This window comes from Furipterus horrens, unplaced genomic scaffold (assembly GCF_987537825.1).
Source record: "Furipterus horrens unplaced genomic scaffold, mFurHor1.1.pri manual_scaffold_3, whole genome shotgun sequence".
Taxonomy (NCBI): Eukaryota; Metazoa; Chordata; class Mammalia; order Chiroptera; family Furipteridae; genus Furipterus; species Furipterus horrens.
Genome location: NW_028327173.1, coordinates 39,987,885 through 40,010,480, shown reverse-complemented (window position 1 = coordinate 40,010,480; position 22,596 = coordinate 39,987,885). Strand labels below are relative to the sequence as shown.

The window sequence follows — 22,596 nt, the reverse complement described above, 5'->3', positions numbered from 1 at the left end:
AGAGATGTGATTGGAGCTGGGTCGAAGCCTACACACTAGGAAGCCCCCACCCACTCACCCACTCTGAAGGACAGAGAAGTTTCTGGAAGGGAAGAGATCCCCAGAGGGTAGCATGAAAACCACTGTCAAAGGAACCCACTAGTTAGTTCCATAGGTGAGAGAAGTGAGGAGGTCAGATGAGGCCTTCCTCCCATCAGAGGCATTGTGATTCTAGAACCAAATTCGTGAACCCAGACGGGAGGCAGTAAAATGGCAGGAAGAGCATGCAGTGTGCAACTAGTTGGAGCTTAACCCTTCTCAGCTGTGTGATTCTGTAAGTGAAGGTGCTTTATCTTCTGGATTATTCCTCATGACCAATTAACGACACAAGGAGAGCTACTTCCCTGCGTCTTGTGAGGATTAAACAGCAGATATGTCTTCTATTGTGTTTGGCACAGATTAAATACTCAATGCTTGGTGGACAATGTGGTATCGAAGTTAAAAGTGTGAACCTTGTAGCCAAACTACTTGGGCTTGAAATTTTTCTCCCTCATTTACCAGCTGTGTAACCTTGGATGGGTTATTTAAACTTCTCTGTGCCTGGGGGGTGTTCACTTGTAAAGTGAGGATAATGACTATGATACCTAACTCACAGAGTTCTTTTGAGAACCTGGATAAGGTATTACATACAAAACCTTTAGAGCAGCACTCAATGAATGTTAGCCATAATTATTTTTGAGCTATTACATGGCCAAAGGACTGTGCCAAGTGCTTTAAGATATATGAAGATGACTAAGACTGTAAGGCCTGGCCCAGCCACTAGTGTGCTTTTAGTCTACTGGAAGGAAGAAAATTGGTGTACAGAGTAAGGGGCTGGAGTGCCCAAGCAATAATGTCAGCAAGTTCAAATTTAACTCAAGAGCCTAAGGTGGGGCTGGACCCGCAGGAGAGTGCCATACTATGGGACAGGGATAACACACAACTGTAACTACCAAATGTGGAGCACCCAAGCAAGAGACTATGATAGGCACCTAATTCACTACTTCAGGACTCCCATACAACCACAGTGCAGGTCTCTTCTCTACTGTAAAGGATATTGAAGATCAGAGAAGTTAAATCACTTAGCACAGTCAGAAGAGGCATCACTAAGAGTTTAATCCAGCTATTTCTGACCCTAAACTAGGTTGATCTAGTTTATCACCCAAACTGAGTCACTTTTGAAAGTGAAAGGGGAGGGGGTTCCCTGTTAACAATTATGACAGGACACTAGACATGAAGAAGACCTGTCTTAAATAAACCAGGATATAGGGCCATCCTACCCAAAGCTAGTGAATGCTCTTCCTGCTGGCCAAGCTGTCTCTAGACTGAACACAGTGAGATTTCAAACAGAAGGAAGGAAGCATCTATCCATCTTGTTCTTAAAACTCATTGCCCATGGTGCTGCCTGTGCTGAAGCAATGACAGGTGCACTGATGCATGCTTGCTCCTTCAGTGGGCATAAATCAGGCTACTTGGAGATCTGTTGCATGGTAAGAAAATGTGATTCAGAGGTATCTGTTAACTGCTGCTGCTGTAAGTCTATCATTATTCCTCCAATACAGATCATTAACATTCACAGAACCTTAACTACAGCATCTCTAATGAGCAGAGCTATAATATGCAGTTTCCCCATAAATATCCATTGATGCTGACACTCTTCTCTCTTGGTACAGTAATTCCGCTTTTCTGGATAAATCACCATGTTGAGGCTCTTTCTTTTCTCCCTAACTGCCATTATTAGTGGTTGCAGAAGAATAATGAACAAACTAGTTGTAAAAAAGGAGAAAGATAAATGAATGACTGTGGAGAATGAGAAAATATATATTGGTGACAGTCCCACCCCAAAGCACATTAAACCTTGTTTTTGCAATGACTTAGAAAGAAGACAAGAAATGAAAATTTGTTGAGCACGTATTGTGGGCCAGAGATGCAGCTTGGCAAACTGTATCTAGTTCAGTGATTCTCCAAAACTGAGTCACTTAACAGTTATTTGTGACACTTTTAAAAACACAACTCCTTGGGGACCACTCCAATAAATCTGCTTTTATAAGACTTTCGAATCTTTATACAGAAAGGGAGATTTATAAAGCTCCCCCAATGGATTCTAATGCTTGGCTAAGTTCATCTAGTTTCGTTAACATGACAAGTATTATTTTTCCATTTTATGGATGAGAAAATTGAGAGTGAGATGCATAAAGAATGGCTCATGTTAAGGTAACTTCCACTGTTTTTCTTTTTTAAATCCTCACCCGAGGATATGTTTATTGGTTTTAGAGCTAGGGGAAGGGAGAGAAAGAGAGAAAGAGAAACATCAGTGTGAGAGAGAGGATTGATTGGCTGCCGCCATGTACATGCCTGACCAGGGATCAAACCTGTAACCTAGGGATGTGCCCTGACTGGGAATCAAATCAGTAACCATTTGGGGTACAGGATGTTGCTCAACCAACTGAGCCAACCAGCCAGGGCCACTCTCGCCTTCTGCAGCACTTCTTCCCTTTTGCACCCCACCCCCATTTCCCCATCCGTCTAGAGTCCTGCCGGCATGTCCTCCTGTTTCCCTCCAGCGGGGTAGCAGCTATCCTGATCTCCAGTATTCCTTTTTCCTGCTGTGGCTGGCTGTCAGCTCAATACTCTGTGTTTTTTCCACCTTTTTCTATATTTTTTAATCTCATAGCCTTGTCTCATAGGCTACTTCACTGTTGTTTTTGTCACCGTGGACGTTCTAGTCCCCCTTACCCCATCATCACTGGAGGGATGACACTTGCAGTGATATCTGGCCCTGGCCCTCCCGTGAGGATTTGGGTGGGCTGTGGCAAGGCAGGCTCCTAACCTGCCCACCATGGCTGTTCCTTCCAGAATCTTCACCTCTCACCCTAGTCTTGAAATGCAGGTCACCCTTTGTTCTTACCATGCCGTAATGGTTCAAAGCATGTGCTCCAAAGCTACACCACCGTGGTGAAAATGCTAGCTCTACCATTTACCACCTGTGTGACCTGGGGCAAGTGAATCAACCCTTCTGTGCCTGAGTTTCCTCCTCTGAAAACAAGGATTACAGTAACAGCACCTACTTTTGTTGTGATAATTACATGAGTTAATACATAAAAGTACTTTAGAATAGTGTCTGGTACATACAGAGGAAGTTCCCTGTAAGAATTTTGATATTATTATTTAACCCAGTTCTTCCTCTTCAGACCAGAATGGGCTGTTTGGGATACATTCTAGAAATAGAATCACCATTTCTTAATGAATGATGGGATGCCAGGATGTGGAAGGGAGTAGGATTAACAGTAGCGGGTACATTTGGGGGCTTTATGGATATACCAACACCAAAAAGAATGATTTCAACCACTTGTGACCTAACCAAGGAGATACTGACTACTTGAAATCAAAAGTCTTTCGTAGATGAGGCATAGCAATCATGTGGGTAAAGAGACCTCTGTTTGTGGAATCTTTGTAAGATCTCATGAATACACCATCCTCTTGCTCTAGCTACATGATCTTCAAAGATAGTTTGTCCACCGCGAGAAAACAAGCAAGAAAATAAGCATCAAAGTGACAAAATTGGAGTTCCCTGGTCCCTAGATTGGTATGCACAAAGTGTCTCTTTTGTTTCAATGTTATCTTTTCTGCAATAGTGGAAGGTACTTTCTAGAATCAGTGTCTGGTCACTTACACATTGCTCTGTTCAAACATCCATCCTTTCATCCATTCCACAAATACTGTCTAGGGTCCACTGTGTGTCAAGCACTGTGCTAGCCACTGGTGCCATCCAAGTCAGACCAGGTCCCATCTTTTGTCCAGCTCACATTGCATGGGAGAGGGCTGCCAACAAAGTAAACAGAGCATAAGTGCTGGCCACAAAACCAACCAGAGTAATGTGACAAGAGCTGGGGGCTGCTACCACCTTTACATAACTTGTCAGAGGAGACCTGAATTATGAGAAGAAACCAGTCAGACAAAGAGTGGTACAGGAACTTGGAATGACAAAGGCAAAGGCCTTGAGGCAGGAATGTTCTGGTTGTCCATGAGGAGCAGAGAGAAGACCAGTGTGGGCCAGAGCATGGTGGGAAAGGGGAGACTGTTGGAAGATGAGTTCAGACACAGAGGCAGTAGCCAAGCAGGGACTCTTATAGGCAGCAGTAAGGAGTTTGGGTTTCATTTCAAGTGTAATGAAAGACAATTCAGTGTTTTAAGCAGGGGAATGAATCTAATCTGCTTAAAAAAAAAAAAAAATATATATATATATATATATATATATATATATATATATATATATATATATATATATATATATATATATATATATTACTCTGATCACTCTATGGAAGACAAACTTAAGGGGACAAGAATAGAATTAGCAATCTAAGCAAGAGGGAATGCTCCAGAGCAGATGGAGAGAGGAAGACAGGGTTAGGATATGTGTAGAGATAGAATCGCCATTTAATGAATGATTGGGTGTCAGTGTATGGGGGACAGAAGGATTAAGGGTATCTTAATTTGGGGGCTTGAGCATCTAGATATGAGCTGGTGACCATTACAGAATCAGAAGACAAGGAAAGAATGGGTTTGGGGAGATCAAATATTCTTTGGACATGCTAAACTTGAGAGGCTAAATGGTATGGGATACAATTGCTTCACCAGTTGTTAGCAACCAAACGAGGGCTAGATATTGGCTAGAATTCAAGTAGCAAGGAATGTCACAGATTGACTGCCACCCTTGAACCACTGATGAGTCTCAGTAATGGGAATGACTTGCATTCAGATGAAAATAAAGAATAAATAGCATGTCCCTTTTCTTATAACTTTTTTCTGGGATAACTTTTTTCTCTGAAGTTGGAACCAGGGCCATTACTTTCATTACAAAGCCTCATTAGGTAAATGACGAAGTGAATATGACATCTTTTCAGGAGTTTATAATAGCACATGCCAAGTCTCTGTGAATGTGTGTGTGTGTGTGTGTGTGTGTATGCGTGCACACATGCATGCACACACATACGTGCTGAGAATTTGACAACACCATATGGACCACCATTCCCTCCACTTAGTAAGTCATATTATCACCAAATTTTTTTCTGTTCAGTTTTCTAGTCTCTTATATAAGCAAGTTTATCCATCCATTCATTCTGGATTTTTTTTGTTGTTGTTGTTTTTTGTTTTAATTTGTCAGTTGAATATAATTCCCTTCTGTGTGCTAGCCACTGGGCTATCTAGATACCAGGAATACAAAGATAAAGAAGATACAGTTTTATATACAAGGGACTTAGAATCTCTACAAAGTCATTTCTGTTGTAGAGAAAAGAGAGGGTAATCAACCATTATGACTGGACATGTGTGGTGCCTAGAGGAGGATCATCTAGTTCATCCTGAGGGCGTTGGAGGAAGGCTTAGAAGAGGTGACTAGACTCAAGTGTCCATGGATGTGTTACAGTTCTGCTGAGGAGTGAGGATGGGAAGAGCAGCCAGTTAAAAGGAATAGCTTATACTGAGGCCCGACAGAGGAAGAAATAGAGACCTCTTAAGAGAGCATATGTGATTATGACCCAAAATTGCAAACTATTTGTAGGTTGGACAGTCATTCGGAGACAGTTGAAGATAATCCTCTTCCAGATTTCCTCTGACTTCCAACCTGTAGGCTGCCTTCCAAGCCTAGCTTATTGGTGAGCAGTATCTCACTTGACCTTCAGAGCTCTAGGAAGAAGGCATTTACCTCACTGTTCTACACATGAGCAAGCTGAGCTTTCCTTGTAAAATGTGAGCCAGGCTTCTCTGTTCTGACCTGCTGTCTCCTCTTCGTCTATACAGCTCTGAGGAGAACTGTGGTCAGGTAGAAAGGAACGAGACTAGGATCTAGGAACTTAGAGTTTTATCCCAGTCCTTCCACTAAAATTATCATGATTTTGAAAAAGTTGGAGGTCTCAATTTCTTCATCTGGAAAAAAGGTAGGGTTGAGTTGGGTTAGAGCTCTCTACAGTCTATTCTAATTCTATCACTCTGCAATTTGAAAGCCATTCAAAATGCCATCAAATAGGTGCTGCAAAATCATAATATATTTCCAAAGGATACTCCATTGAATTGTTGACTGAATATTTGACCCAAATAAGCAAACACTAATGGAGGTCTTGCTGTGCATCAGACACCATGCTACTTATGCTATTACCTTAAATCGTATCTGGGGTAATCTAAACATAGTCTTGTGAGATGGATATTTCCCTAATTTTACAACAAAGAAAAATTCAAGAGATGGGTAAACTAAGTCAAATTCCATTTACATAGAAACAGAATCCTTGGTTGGGTTGTTTGCAGTGGAGTTGGCTTCAGTCCTGTGAATGGCATTGCAGAGTGAGAATGGTACATGCTCTGTGAGAATGCTCAGTGTGGTACCCATGGTGTGACACCCTCCATGCTCTGACCTGCATGGGTACCTTCCAGTTTTCCTAACTTAACTGCTACAACTCAGGGAAAGGACAACACCTCAGTCCTCAAAGTATTTCCTTGCTCATAGTGGGCATTCAGGAGAAGTCTGTTAATTGTTCATTGACTGCCTTGAGAACCGAATCCGGGAATGGAGAAGTGGATAAGGAAATGAATGCCTAAGCATGCAAAATCTGCATTCCTCCAGAGAAGAACAGGGAAAACATTTTGCATGGAACGGTTGTCAGAGCAGCAGGCAAAGCCCTCCTGACTATTTTTTCCTTTGCTGTGACATCTCTGCATTTGTGGTTTCCTCTGATTTGCTCCGTGCTCATCCTGAGCCTCTGCTTCTCTCACATGATTTTCACTCCATCCAATATTTCTTGTTACCATTTGGCGGCCATCTGGACCGCAGGAGCAGCCTAAGAGACACACTCCAGAAAAGAGAGACGTGACTCTCTGAGAAGCTCCCTGCCCTCGTCCCTGAGAGTGTGCTGAGCTCCTGTCATCCTGCTGATGGGAGCCAATTTCACATGACTCTGATTCTAATTCACCCCCTTTTCAAAGTACTGAACTGATGCCAAATCTTGTTAGGAGTTTTTGAAGTAGCCTTGCATTTTTGCTTATGTGGAACTAGAATAATAGGTTTTTTAAAGGAGAAGGGATAAAGGAAGATGTATCTAAAAACAAATAATCACAAGTGTTGCGAAATCATTTCCCCTTGGCTTCTAGTTTTCTTTGTATGTTTATACTTGTACAGGTCTGTCTGTTCTATGGACAGATGTCTCACACCCTGCCCTCACTTCCTTGTCAAATGGCAGATCTTTGGGATGAGGTCATGGGTTGGAACCGGGATCTAGAGCCTGGAAAGCTTCTATGTGTGTAAAAGCATGAAGAGAGAGAAGCAGCAGCTCAATGGTAGGATGGTGTTTTCAGAGTTTCTCCTTAATTCCCATCACTGGCCCCATTTTGGCTCTCACCATAGGAATAGCTACATCATCATCTGTCTCTTTGTGATCACTGTCCATGATCCTCATGGCCACACCACTGTCAAATCCCCGATACCGGTGCTGCCACCATCTCAGACTGTTCATTGCTTCTAGCTTCCCTGACGTCTCAAGATTGGATTGAGTACCATGTGTCTGATAATGAAGACAATAGTAACACTGATCACTGACACGAATCACTTTGTTACTCTGAACCAGGCACTGCATACTAAAGGCTTTGTGTGAATGACCTCCACACCACTTAGGATGATTGTCTGTTTTCTTCTCCACCTCCCTCATGTGATACAAGGGCAAGGACTGTGCCTTAGCAGAGTTACTCAATACCATGTGGTGTGAATGAGTGACTAGTTATCACAGTCTTATGATAGCCATCACCCCAAACATGGGTATTATCATTTTTTAGGCATAACAGTCATCTCCTTCCCTGTGTCACTGTCCTGAGATCAAACTTACTCAGCTATTAGTGTCTTACTGTACAATCAGCAACTGCCTGCACTGTGCCACCAACCCCTTCCTTATATGTATCTTCAGGAAAATAATGGATGTGTTTTAGAAAATCTGGGTGTGAAAGCATGGAATTGCCATCTGAGTTTTGAAATGGGTGAAAGGGATGGAAAAGAAGAGCAGAGGAGAGAAGGGCATGGGGTTGGTGGAATAATGGGCTGACTCCCAGAACAGTCCAGGCTTACCTGTGTTAAATGTGGGGGAAATATGTAGGAGCAGGAATTATTTGGACCCAGCGTCTGCTCTGCATGGACCACGTTGCACCATCAGCTTCTCCTCCAGAGGAACTCATCCCTTCCCAGAACAGTGTTTCTTAAGCTTTTGCAATGGCCTGAAACCTGCCTACCCTCACCTACCCAGCAAGGAATTACATGGCTATAAAATGCCTACCTTCCTCCCTCCCTCCCAAGTTCTTCCTTCTCTCTGTCTCCCTCTTTTCTTCCTTCCTCCTCGTCTCTGTCCCTTTCCTTCCCTACCCCATGTTCTTTTCTGCAGTTTTGGAAAGAGAATTGACATCATTGAGATTTTACTCTGCCAGTGGCAGAGCTCATTCTTTTCATGTGCATCAGTCCTCTCACTGCTTCCTCTTAGCAAGCCCACATTGTCAGCATTATATTCCTATTTTTGCAGAGGAGGAAAACTGAGGCTCAGAATGAGGAAGGGATTTGCCCAAGGAAATGCCAATAATGAAGCAGCAGTTTGACCTCATGGCCGCTGTTCCTGAGATCTCCCCACGCCCCTGCCCTGCATCTCCCCAAAACATCAAATTTCTCACTTTAAAGTATCTGTTGCTCTCAAATGCAAGCAAATTCATTTTCTTGATATTAAAGTTGGAAAACTCAAAATCCAGAGTCAGATTCCTTAGCCACAGCTGTTCTCTGTGCATTCATGTTGACGTGTTCAGGTCAGCCTAGAGCCCAGACCTCTGTCCAAGGGGTCTGCTTTTCTCCAAACACCTGAATAATGTGCCAACAAGTTTCTCTCACTACCAGCCCCCATCTTGACTTCCCCTTTCATTTTAAGAAAGGCAGTCTCAAGGACCAGCTTAACTTTTAGGAAGTCAGTTGTAAATATTGTACTGCCCAGGGATTTGTGGAGATATTATACTTTTGTGCACGCCCTGGCTGGTTTAGCTCAGTGGATTGAGCGTCGGCCTGCGAGCTAAGTGTCGCTGGTTCGATCTTCCAGTCAGGGTACATCAGAGAAGGAAAACTCTGACTCCAAAAAACCTCCGCTGCCTTGCGGAATACCTCTTCAGGGGAAAGGCTAAGGGAGTAAACCCCGACAGAAAATCCGGAGCCGGAGTCCCTAAGGCGGTTTGACGTTGTAGTCAACACTGGCAACTCCTGCGGCGCACCTGAAGCCAAGCTGTATTGACTCCGTCTTTCCCTTGGACCCTTCAGCTGCGAAGAGAGGGGGGGTCTACTGCATGGGCAACAGCAGACCCTCCATATTACCCTGCCCAGGCTCTGTAGCTTCAACGTCATCGCAAGATGTCGATTCAACACGGGAGGAGACAGATACCGTGTCACTCCCGAGTCGGACTGCACAGCCATTCTCGGCGGTGCAGATAGACTCTTAAGAAGCTACACCATCGTCTCTCGAGACGGACGGCTGCCGACGACGATACTTTTGTGCAATTCAAGAGGAAGATATAACTTTCATTGTAAGATCTAAGCATTTCCCTCCACCCTCTAACCTTCTGGACAACCTTTGAGACCCTCCTGAAATGGCAGCTGGGGGAAGGAGGGCCACTGGCTACTAAAATGAGTCCCAACTTTGAGTATTAAAGGTAACTTTTTAATCAAAGCAGCACCAAGTCCTCTCTGGGATCAAGGCTTTGCGTCCATCAGAACCATCAAGCCCATGTCTCAGCAGGCCAGGAAGGTTGTGTTGGAATGATGATGAGACTTCGTGGAGTTCCACTTGAAACATGAATCTTAACTCCTGTCAGAAGCCCCATAAATATCTAGCTCTGACTTAACCTAGACAATGAAAAAAAAAAAAAAAAAACAACTTGTGCATCCAGAACAAAGCTGCTGTTTTGGCAAACTGAATTTGATTTCACGGTCCTGTCTAGACATAGCAATAATTCAGTCCTCCCCATAGAACCGTCCCAATCAATGCAAAGATAGGATGTTCTCTAAAAGAATAAAAGAGACTATACAAGGAAGAAATAGGTCTAGTACTTAGAAAGCACCCAGTCAACTGGAAGGGTTTTTAATTATATATATTATCTAAAGCTCACTTATTCAATACAGTGGCCACTAGCCACATGTAGCTATTTAAATTGAATTTAATTATAACTAAATAAAACTAAAAAATTAGTTCATCAATCACACTAGCCATACAATAGCCATTATGCAGCTACTGGCTACCGTATTGGACAGTGCAGATATAGGACTTGGTGTCATTACAGAAAGTCCTATTCGACAGTTCTGCTCTTGGGGGAGATCATTTGTTAACATCATAGTTTCTGCTCCCCAGTCTCAACTCCTCCTCTCCACCCCCCTTGGTTCTTCAATTACAAAACAGTTTTTCGTGTCTCTCTCTGCCAATAAGTAGGAAAGTGGTGGTTTACTCTTGGCTAAAGGTGATAGAGAGTGTGCACCCCCAGATAACCCAGAGGGAATTAGTCTTCATTAGCATGTGTCTGGTTACATCATTCACCAAGGAAATGCACATGAATTCAAATGCCTGGGATCACTAGGTGCCTTAATAGTACCCACTGTGGGGCAGTTACAGATCACTTAATTTAATCCATTTCTCCTGAGCTTTCTAAATGGATAATTGAATTCATTCTTTTGCAACATTGGCCTGAGTTCTGAGTTGAGATCTAGAAGCCCTGTGTTCTCCTTGTTCCCCTCCTATCTATCCCACCCCCAAGCTAGAATGATTATACATCCTGGCTCCCTCTCAGCTTCAGGAGAGCAGGGGCCATGTATGAGTCATCTTTGCAGCTTTGGTGCCAAGCCAGGACACAGCATGTGGAAAGTGCCCAGCGAATGTTTGTTGAAGAAATTAATCAATTACAAAATCAATCAAGATGCCTTCAGTTTTCTCAGTAGGATTTTCACTAATTATTCCTGCAGAGAGTTCATTCCCCCACACAGTGATTAGCAAATCTGGCAGCACATTAGAATTACCTGGGGAGATTTAAATCCTACTGATGCCAGGGCCCCACCCGAGACTAACAGATCCCAAATCTCTGATGGTGGGGCTCAGGCATCAGTGGTTTTGTAATAGCTCCCCCAGAGGGCTACACTGTGCAGTCAGGGGTGAGAACCACTGCCGTTTCTGATTTGGCAGTCATGAGTAAGTTTTCATCTTTTTTATTCATCCCAAGTCCCACCTTAGCCACTGTCACTCTTGCTGCAAGAATAACATGGCTTTGGCCTTAATAGTTACCCTACTCAGTTATGGGACAATGTCCCAAAAAGAGATTATGGGAAGATAAAACTCTCTGTGGAAGCTTTATTTAATGTCTTAATGATGACTCAGGCTAGAACTGTGTTGAAACAAGACAAGAGATGCTTTTCCTTTAAATCCTCCTTGAAAATTTAAGTTGCAAGTGAAATTTGATGTCACGTTGATTTTTTTTTAAAGAAGAGTACATATGTATGGAAAATATATCAGTAAGAAAAAGAAAGTCTTGGGGGATTAATTAACTAAAACTCTAGTAGTAATAGTAGGTAAAGCAAGATCTGGGATTGTGGGGAAACTAGGGAATGGATTCTGGGCCCTGCCCATGAGAATCAGTGGGGAGAAAGGGGAAAAGCTGGAGGGATCTCCGCCCTGGCTGGATGTGCTGCCCCGGGTGTTACTGAAGGCTTGCCCTGCACAGGAAGAAAGAGCGCTGAGAATGACCGAGCCAGGGTCAACCCAGAAAGGGAACCACAGCAAAAGACATGGATGGGAGGAGGAAGATCAGGCCAGAGTGACTCCAAAATTGAAATGGGAGGGAGAAGAAGGGGTCAAGAAAGATAAAGGGGTTCAGAACTAAGGCCAAGAAGTGTTGGGGATCCTTTGACACAGAGTCTGGCCTGTGCTCTCAGGTAGGGGTGATTTCTAAAGAGGGGCTTCTGGCAAATTTTTGTTTCTTCTTCCTCTTTTTTTCCAATGTTACATAATAATAGTTTTCTATCATTAAAAACTTGTGTGTCTGCATTGCAAAAATGAACCAAAAGAAACAGGATGAAAGGATGTCAATAATAGCTACTATTTAACGAGCACCTACTATGTGCCAAACACCTACTATGTGCCAAACACCAAACAAGACTTTGCACCCACGTCTCAGTTAATCCTCTCAATGATGTCATCATTATCATCCACACTTTAAAAATGAGAAAACTGAGGCTAATTGACTTGTCCAAGGTCACATGGCCAGCACATGGCACAGCCATGACTCGATCTATGTCTGTGTGACCCCAAGGAGATGCATTTGCTCCCAAGCCCAGATCAAGCTCCATCTGGATTTGTGAAATCACCTTATCCCACCCCAGCTCCACCCCTCACCAAAGGCCACCTCTTCTGTCACCAGGAAAATGACAGGCTCACACCAACACTGGTTATCCTCGCGCGTTTTCATTATGTGGTGGGGGGTTTTATGAGACTCTACCACAGGCTGTTTTTCAAATTTATTTAATTCATCCATCATGCTCTGAAGCCATTTGCTTTTTTATATTGGACAGATGTAATGAGATTTTGGACACTAAAAAATGTTTTTATTAAAAGTTATGACCCAGAGCTAGTTGATAGGGACTGTGCCATAAATCCCTAGAAGTGTGCGAATTTATAAAGGATGTAGCGACGTACCCTTAACCTTTCAGGCCACTCCATAGATTACAGGATCACTTAAACTAATATTGTCTCCTCACCTCTCCCTACCTCTGGCCAAATAATAATAATAATAATGTATGTGCCTATCTGATATGGTGGTTCGTCCTCTCTTCCTTGTCACAAATAACTCTTGGTGAGCCAGTGCCTGGTGGAAGCAGGTGGGTGAGGACAGGCTTCGCTGGTGGGTGGCCTGAAGGCCCTGCCATGGTGTCACATTGGTTCTCCGGCTCTGCTTTGTGTCCTTCTGTCTGGGGATGAGTGACATCAAGTCATGTTTGCTACAGACAGGGCAAAAGTGATTTCTGACACATGAGCATTATGAGGTTATTGAGTGACAGTTTCTCCACTCCTCTATTGCACTCTCCTAAAACTTAGGAAATGATACAATTATTTCTGCTTACGCATAATAACTCATTTTAATGTCAACATTGTCAGATTTGCATTACTGTTGTACTGCTTGGAAATCATCCAAAGAATAATTAGCTCGTAATATAGACCAAAACATAGTCATATATCTATACAGATAGGTATTATATATTATATATAGTAAATATTATCATTGTGACTTTGTTAAATTAACATTTATTAAGTTGAGCCTGGGCACATCAGATGGTGGGCCACAGTTCAACAAAGACCACAGGAGAGGTGGAATAAAGAAGTTTATTATACACATCCTAGAGGAGGGGCCACGTAGGGAGGTCAAGGCAGAGTGAAGGAAAGAGTGACAGGACCGAAGGCATGTGCCTTTATTAGGGCCCACGGGTGAAGTGTCTGGAGTTCCTGGGCTAAGCCTGGATTGGGCAACTCAAACGAAACAAAAGAAATCAGGGTTTGGTAAGACTCCAAGGGGTCTTACCTAGGGGGTGATAAAGGGAAGGAAGGCCCTAGGGAGTGGGGGAGACCACTTACCCTCAAGAGTCACATCAGGACTGCAAGCTGTTACCTAGGGCCTGCCTCACTGGAGGGCTTAGTGTCAGTTCATGGCCGCTGCAGGCCTCTTAGCCACACAAAATAGATGCTGAGACGGCAATATTTTGAAATAGTCTAGTGAAACTCAAAACAATGATTAGCAACAACAAAAGAAAAAATGAAAACAATTAGATCTGGTCAACAGCCAGCTGCTTTGAAAGCATGCATTCATTCATAGGTTTAGGGGCACTGCAATGCGTCAGATCCTCTGTTAGCTCCTGGAGCTTCACAAGTAAACGCAGCATGGTTCCTGCTTCAGAAAGCTCACCGTGGGACAGGCACAGACGATGTGCTGTTATTCTCAGAGGAAGAATTTTAACTCACAAGATCAAGGAAGGCTTCAAGGAAGAGGTGGCCTTTCAACTAGGTTTGAGAAATGCAGGAATGAGGGGAAGAGCATTTCACACAGAGGAGACAGCGTGCACAAAGTCACAGTTAACAGGTTAAAGATTTAAGTTTGGCTAAAGCAGATAATGTAGTTTTTTTTTCTTTTAAAAATCTCAGGGGTAAATATTATGCTATCTGTTGCCACTGTTGAGACTGGCCAGGTAATGTCTGTAATTTCAGGAAGAAGAACTTTACACCTACAAACTTACCATTGCTATATTTCCTGATCAGGCCCAGATGTGATCACCTGCTTATGTTCTGAACACATTCCAGGATTTTCATAGTATGCTGGCGACAGCTCCCACCACTGAGACCATGGGAGCATAAACCATAGATACCATCACCATAAAGTCATTAACCCATGCCATTGTGTGTCATTCACTTCATCCTCACTCATCACCCCTTCCACTTTCAGAATGGCCACCCGATTGAGGATTTCGAAGAACGGTTTGCCGCGGCCACCCCGGTAAGAACGAGAGGGCCCTATCTGGTGAACTGCTTTGTGTCATTGCTCCATCATTCATTCCATGCTCATAAGTCGTGCCTTGTGGTTACAGAACAGAAACCTGCCCATGGACTTTGATGAGATTTTGGAGGCAACAAAGGTAAGGCCTCCAGGCTGTTGTTAAGTGAGGGTTGTTCTGGTCACTCTCATGCATGCTCTGCTCTGTTTTGGTGTTCACAGAAAGCCTCCTGGGGACTCCTGCCATTCAGTCACATAGTAACAGTGTGTGTGTGTGTGTGTGTGTGTGTGTGTGTGTGTGTGTGAAAGAGAGTGTGTTGGAGAGGAAGTGACACTCCTTCATTTCATTTGAGAAATATTTTTTGAGCTTCTAACATGTCCCAGGCATTCTGATAAATGGCTGGAGCTGTAGTGGAGAGGAAGAAACTCATAATGTAGCATAGTGCAACACTGCATGGAAGAGGATGGGATAAAGTAGGGCAGGGTAGGGTGGGGAAGAGTAGAATAAGGTAAGGTGGCCTGGAGAGGTGCACTGCAGTGTAACAGTCTCATGGGGATTCAGACACAGAAACAGAATGTGCTCAGTGTACCACTGAGGATAAAAGACAGGAGAGACTGCTACTCAGTCAGCATGCTCTGGAATAGATGTACTGGTTTACAAGCAATATTTATACAGATTGGCTGATATATAGGCCCATGAATATGATCACACCTGAGTATGGGGTGTTTGGGAGCCTTCGAGGGGTTTTTAACCTTGGCTACAAATTAGAATCATCAGGAGAGCTTTTAAAGTTTGAGGTACGAGGCTGTTCTTCGGACTAGGCATCAGTCTGTTCCCCCTGGTGATTTCAGTGTGCATCCAAGGTTGAGAACCACTGAAATAAAAGTATCACATGAGCTGTTCTGGGTAGTGCGATGGGATACAAACTAAGTTAGGGAACATTTCCAGGGCAAGGGTGGAGTGGGGAGTCCTCTAATTTGTGTCCTGAAAGATGGGTAGAAAGGCGATGGGGGGAGGAATAAGTGTTCTGGGTAGGAGGCAAAGCATGTGCAAAGGCCCTGAGATGGCCCTTTCTTTTATAACCCTCATGCTTCTCTGCTCCATGGCACCACCCTGATTATGTCTATAGGCCTGTCTTTCCATCAGATAGCCAGCTCACACGAGTAGGTACAGGAATGCGCCTGATTCTTCCCTCTATCCCCGGCTTTCATCACAGTAGCTGATGTACAGTAGGGGCTCCATACTTTTCCTAAATGAAGAAGCTCCTGATGCCAAAACATAGGTAGTGGGTCTGTGGGAATGTGATTTGGGGGTGAGCCAAGAACATCTCAGCCTTCATCGGTGGCACCTTCAGAATTTCTCTGTAGGAGGGGCCTAGAAGCCTAGTTGAATAGAGGACCCAGAGACTCACCCTGAAACAGCAGCTGTACAATATAACACTTCAGATATTCTTCTGAAAACATTGTTCATTGGTATTCAAGAATGGCTGGGAGGGACAGACCTGATGGAGATAATGAGGGCCCCCGCCCATGAACAGCATCCCTCCCAGCATCCCTGGAAGCTTCCAGTGTCACTCTGCTGCCCCTAGAAAATGCCCAGGCCTAAAGAAGGGGCAGAATCTGCCATCACCAGCCACATCTCTTTTCCTGAGAACATCTGAAGCGCTAGTAATGGAAAGGTAGATGTAAATCATGGCAGGCCTTTCAGGAATGTGACTTCTGGCTGGAGGATAGGGCAGAGTTGGACTTCCACCATGTAGGGAGGGTAACCAAGGCTTTGTAAAATGATAGGCAAATGAGATACTGCTCGGTCTGCGGGTCAAGTCCAGCTTCTTTTGGCTAACTGGTCAGAGGCAACTCCCTTAGCCTCTTCGTCTCTGCTAGCTCATCTGCAAAAGATAGGTCGTGAGGCACCTGTGCTGCTGCATCATGGGACTCAGCGAGCGTCCAACAGGATGACAATGTATTGCAAAGGGTATTGTAAACTCTAAAGTGGTTTGTAAATGTGGATGGTTAGTTTTATTCTCTTCAGACACTTAAATGATTAATTATGACAATCTTATTTGATGGAACATGGCTTATTAGGTACAAATAAAAGGCCTAGGGCTAACATGGGGAGGGAAGTTGTTAAAATTGACATTGTTCCAGATTCTCAATCACATATGGTTATTAGAATTATTTTTAAGTGTATGGCCTAAGAATTCATTTTTTTCTCTAAAATTTAATTTAACTCAAGGTTCTATTTAAACAGCAAGTCCAGTGGAATGAAATAACAATCTATATTTTATGCCTCTGCATGTTTTTCTTGTTTAATCCTTGTGAAAATCATCAGGCAGAAGGAAAGTCTATATCTCAAGAATGAAGGCTATTTTAAAAGTTGTGGTTAAGGATAAAATTAGCCAGTAAATTATATTTATGATGTTAGTAAAAGTGTGCCACAAATTCAACACATTTGAAATGTATGTTCTGTAACTTAGTTATTAACTTCATTTTAATATTTTCCCACCACTGAAAATAGTTGTGGACCATTTTAAAAGTATTGAGTTCCAATTGCGAGAAAGCCCAGAAGCTTCGTTTGAGTTAAGTAGAGTTATTACTTATATGAATTTGGGAGAGAGTCTAAAGGATTGGCATAGTTTCACCAAGTAATGTAAACTATTGTAAGCAAGCTAACAAAAACGGGAGGTATTTAGGGTCCTGCCAGATTTGGGAGAGCACCCTGCGTGCTGGTCATTGCATTACCATCTCATAACTGCGGACTGATATCCTCTGAGAGAGAATCAAGTTAGTAAAGAGCTGGCAGGGAAGACCATGAAATGCACCAAGTCTCATTACGACCTGGCCTCTGTCCACTTCGCTGGCCTCCCCTCCTCTCCTGCTCCCCTCTCCACCCTCGCACTGGTTACACCAAACTGTGTACACGTCCACCTGCTCAGGCAGTTCCAGGCTCTATCCATTTTGCTCATGTATTTCCATCTGCCACTCCTCTTCCTGGTTGCCTGGCTAATCGCCCCAGTTCTTCAGGGTTCAGGTCGGAGCTATTTCTTTGAGAAAACTCTCACTAAGCTTTGCCAAAAGCTGGCTGGGTCTGTTCTAGGTGCTCCTACAGCAACCAAAGAGACCTCTGTTGCCATTCCTGCCACATTATATTGACATTATCTCTTTAGGTTACCCTTACCAGACTATAAGCTCCCTGCTGGCAGGAACTTGGCATTTTTCGTTGTTATGTTCCCAGCACCTACCACTTGTTCAGTGTATACAGAAAAAGTATTGCGTAGCTGGAAGGAAATTAGTATGTATAGCACCCTGCTTTACACCAGGCACCATTATTCCATCTGAAAGCTTAAAGGGAAGAATTGAAAGTCAGTTAGCCAGGCTAAGCTTCTTTCAGCCAAAAGAGCCTTTTGTACCTTTTAAACCATGCTAAGCCAAACTTCAAAGAAAGTCCTGCTATTAATATTGTCAATAAATCTGCAAAGGAGGTATTACCATCTCCATTGCCCAGCTGAAGGTACTAAAGCTCTGAGGAGTGGCAGAGATTGGAAGTGGTGTCCCAGGTGGGGGACGTTGTCCAGCTGCCAGAGCTCACTCAGTTGTCAGCAGGAGAGAACATTCTTCGTTATGAATTGTAGAGATTCAGAATTCAAATGCAGGGGTCCTGCGTGGTAGGTAGGCAGACTCTCTCTGTTCTTTCTACTGAGTGGTATTTTTAGGTTCCCCCAATGAAAAACTATCACTCAAAATCCAAAGAGGAGCAGAGAGTGCTTTTTCCTCAGTGGACAGGTTTGCACAAAGCATATGATTATATACTTCAATTCAGGCCATTGGAATCCTGGCCAGAGACTGCCTACAGTCTCTGAAGGTGGAAGAGTATGCAGATTCATTTCTAAGTATATCTTAAAGGGTTGCTTCTATGGCTACAGCTGACGTTGCTCAGACACTCCCGTATGATGGATGGAGAATATAGACGATATGATGTCTGCAGCGATGGAGTTCCTAGGAGTGATTAATAGTGTCTATGCTGGGCTGTTTTTGATGCCCTTCCTAGTATTAAATATATTTTCTTTTCCTCCAACTACATTTTTTATTCTCGAGACAGACTCTTTCAGGGACTTCATATGACTGAACACTCTGTGTGCAGAAAATTCAAGTCGTAGCTTGCATGACCTTGAGGTCCCCTCTATGTGGCTCAATTTATTCACCTGTAAGAATGGGGACAATGATGCCTACCTCTCAGGCTCATTGTTATTAGGAGCATGTATGAAGAAGTGGCCATGAAGTCATGTCTTACTATACTTAGTATGTGAAAGGCATTCTGTATGTGTGGATGCACTCAGGAAAACCCAGCGATGGGACCTCCTTCTTGCCTTGTATCTCCTGGAACACAGAGGCAGTGCTGGCATTGATGGTAAATACGTGTGAAGTGGCATTAGTGTTGTTTGTGGGAGGTGGCCAAGCCTGAATCTCCTGGACTGAGCCTGGATAAACAGCCAGACCCATGGAAGCAAAAACTGATTCTGGCCACATCCCAGAGGTTGCTTTAGGATCATGAGGTCTAGTAATGACCAACTGGGCTTATTGTTTATACAGCTGTTTTGAAAAAGAGGATACTTGTCCTCATAGGTTGCTGTTTTTCAAGCAGTGCCCAGCAGCATCAATACTCCTTGTGGTTACATCATTATCTTTTATGTCTTTGCAGGCTGTGACCCAATTAGAACTTTTTGGGGACATGTCCACCCCTCCTGATATAACCTCTCCCCCTGTAAGTATGCACTGCCCTCTGAGCCAGGCTTCCCTTCCCTCCCCTTCTTCAGTCTCATAGTGGCAAAACTACGGGTTTTGGGTCAAAGAGGCCTGCCATTGGATTTCACCTCTGACTCCTTCAAGCTGTGTGATTTGGGCAAAATAACTAGTAATCTCAATTTCAATTTCCTTGACTAATTTTTAAAAGGAATTATGACACAGGCTTCTGTTTTGAGAAATGAATAAGATCATGCATTAGCAATTACAGATCCCCTGGGTACTTGCTATTACGCTGGGCAGTGGAGAGAGGCACGCATGGGAGGTGGTCGCTGTCTGCAAGGAGCACGTGGTCTAGCTGGGAATGTGGGCAAGAAACTCAGCAGGACAACAAGCATGCTGAGGCATTTGACGGCACCAAGCCAGAGCCTACACTGCCAGGTGGTCTGCCCAATAAAGGAAGTATCTTCTCCACCCCCTTCTGCCCTTTCCTTCTTACCTTCCTTCCTCTCTCCCTCTTCTTTCCTCCCCTCTTTTAACCTGCCTGCTAGCTTTCCTGAGCTTCTCCCAAAGCCTTGTATTCCCAGCTCCAGGTGCAACCAGTATATCTCAGTCATTGCTTGCAGGGAGACAGAGATTGCAGGAAGCCCTCCTTTGAAAAGAAAAGAAGAAAAATAGGTATTAAAACCAAAACCGAATAGAACTGAATGCACTCAAAGGCCACCCTGTAACCACTGAAAACAACAGAGCCAGGATGGCCCCTTCAGCTCCACCCCAATCCCCCAGTTCCATACCCACGTACCCACTCCCTGGAGGTAGGTGGAGAGCATTCAGCCACAGCTGCAGCAGCTGAAGCTGCTGGGAAGGGCAGCTCCCCTGGGCACTGCGCAGTTGTGCAGGCCCAGGAATGGTGCTATGGTTCATTGGCGAGATGTACCTCACAGAGAAAAGGCTGTAACCTCACCACTGAAGACAGATGGCACGAGACCCTGCTGCCCACAGCTGCCGCCAGGGAATGTAGGCACAGCTGTTCTGTGCCTAACACCTGATGTCCAGAGCAGCTGTGAAGGAGGGAACAGCAGCTCCTGTCTCCAGGGAAGCTGGACAGCTCCAGCACATCTCATTCCCTCCTCCATCTCCGGGCAGAGCAGCTGTGACCTGGGCACTGGGAATCTCGGAACCATGGAAAGGACACTCGAAAGGCCTGAAGAGGTCTGACAACCTTTTCCCTTCACTTTACAGTTGAGTAAACTGAATCCCAGAGAGGGCATGGGACTCACCCAAGGTCACATTGTGGAGAGGAGAATGATGTTGGTTGTGTTTTAAAGTGCTTAATGCAGCATCTCATGGCTGTGTTTCTGGCCCTGAACCCCCAAGTGCAGTCCAAATGGGTATTTAATTATCCTCAGAACAATGCCATTCTCCCTACAAGCTGCTAGTCTAAAAATGGCCTCTTCTAATTGCCATGGTTTCAGGATTAATTACTTGCCCCAATCTATCCCAAGGGGAAAAAAATAAGAATATTATGTCATCAAATAGACAAACTCTGTAGGCAAAGGGGCTCTCTCAATAGGTAAGGACCTTTAAAAAGACACTGCACACTGATGTTTTTAATTCAGTACCCCTCACCTTACTCAGGGGTGCCTGCAGCTGACCTCTCTGGAATTCCAGCACGACCCAGGCACTATTGAATTTACAGGTCAGGCATTTTTTTTAAATCATCTTGAAAATATTTACTTCTTCTTGAAGTGAAGATTCAGGCAAAATTCTGGGAGGCACTGGGATATAAGGATTTCTGCTCCAGTTGCTAAACCTGATTGGCTATTTTAATCAACAGCTACTTATTGACCATGTTTTGAGTGACAAGCCCTGAGCTGGGCACACAATAGGTCCTGAGTGGGTGAGTGTATAGCAGTTTGAATTGACCATGTGTAAAGGAGGAAAGCCAGATATTATGGAAAAATTTGAAGGCCTGGAAACACCTATAAGAGGTAGGGACTCAAACTAAATAGTCATGATACTGGCCTTTGTTTGCTGAGCACCTACTATAGGCCTCAGCATGGTACTCAGTGATGTAAATGCATGATCTCATTTAATCCTCACAGCAGCTCTAGAAGAAGGTATCATTTTGCCCACTTTCCAGATCATCTATGTAGCAAGCTCATGGTTTGCACACCACCTGAGTGCCCTGGGCCATGGCTTGCTTCTGCAGCATTCCCCCACTGCCTACCTACACCCCTCCCCGCCTACACACACAGTTCCTGCACCTGCGGCCTCCCGTCCTTGACTGTTGCTGAGCCAGGTCTCCCAGGAGCCTCATGCACCCCCCTCCTCTCTCTGTCCGACAGACTCCTGCAACTCCAGGTGATGCCTTTATCCCGTCTTCATCTCAGACACTTCCGACAAGTGCAGACATGTTTGGCTCCGTACCTTTTGGCACTGCTGCTGTACCCTCAGGTAAGCCCGCTTCCACCTACTCCGCTTCCTTTGGAGAAAGGGCTGACTGGACCGTCGTCGTCGTCGGCGGCGGCAGCCGTCCGTCTCGAGAGACGATGGTGTAGCTTCTTAAGAGTCTATCTGCACCGCCGAGAATGGTTGTGCAGTCCGACTCGGGAGTGACACGGTATCTGTCTCCTCCCGTGTTGAATCGACATCTTGCGATGACGCTGGAGTGTCCTCTCCAGTGAAGCTGAAGCTACAGAGCCTGGGCAGGGTGATATGGAGGGTCTGCTGTTGCCCATGCAGCAGACCCCCCCTCTCTTCGCAGCTGAAGGGTCCAAGGGAAAGACGGAGTCAATACAGCTTGGCTTCAGGTGCGCCGCAGGAGTTGCCGGTGTTGACTACAACGTCAAACCGCCTTAGGGACTCCGGCTCCGGATTTTCTGTCGGGGTTTACTCCCTTAGCCTTTCCCCTGAAGAGGTATGCCGCAAGGCAGCGGAGGTTTTTTGGAGTCAGAGTTTTCCTTCTCTGATGTGCCCTGACTGGAAGATCGAACCAGCGACACTTAGCTCGCAGGCCGACGCTCAATCCACTGAGCCAAACCAGGTGACATTGAGAAGCTGCCATGGGTTTAGGGGGTGCTGTTTTCAAAAGTCTGGTATCCTGCAGACTGGACTTCAGTGATGCCTTTCACCTGGAGTGTTCAAGATTTCAGATCACTCAGGTGTGTGCCTTTAGGGAGCTTGGTGCACACACAGCCATGCAAACCAGTGCAAGTCCATTCCTTCCAGTCCATCTCAGCCAGAGGAGAAAAGGTG

General features: G+C 44.5%; 1 protein-coding gene across 1 annotated transcript in view; it reads left to right on the top strand.

Annotated features, from left to right (window-relative positions):
• DAB1 (DAB adaptor protein 1) overlaps positions 1–22,596 on the top strand; it is a 284,836-nt gene that overhangs the window by 236,496 nt on the left and 25,744 nt on the right. The window contains exons 10-13 of the mRNA XM_090269538.1: positions 14,551–14,601; positions 14,693–14,740; positions 19,298–19,360; positions 21,687–21,795. Coding sequence (XP_090125664.1) covers positions 14,551–14,601; positions 14,693–14,740; positions 19,298–19,360; positions 21,687–21,795 — 271 coding nt within the window. The remainder of the gene's footprint in view (positions 1–14,550; positions 14,602–14,692; positions 14,741–19,297; positions 19,361–21,686; positions 21,796–22,596) is intronic.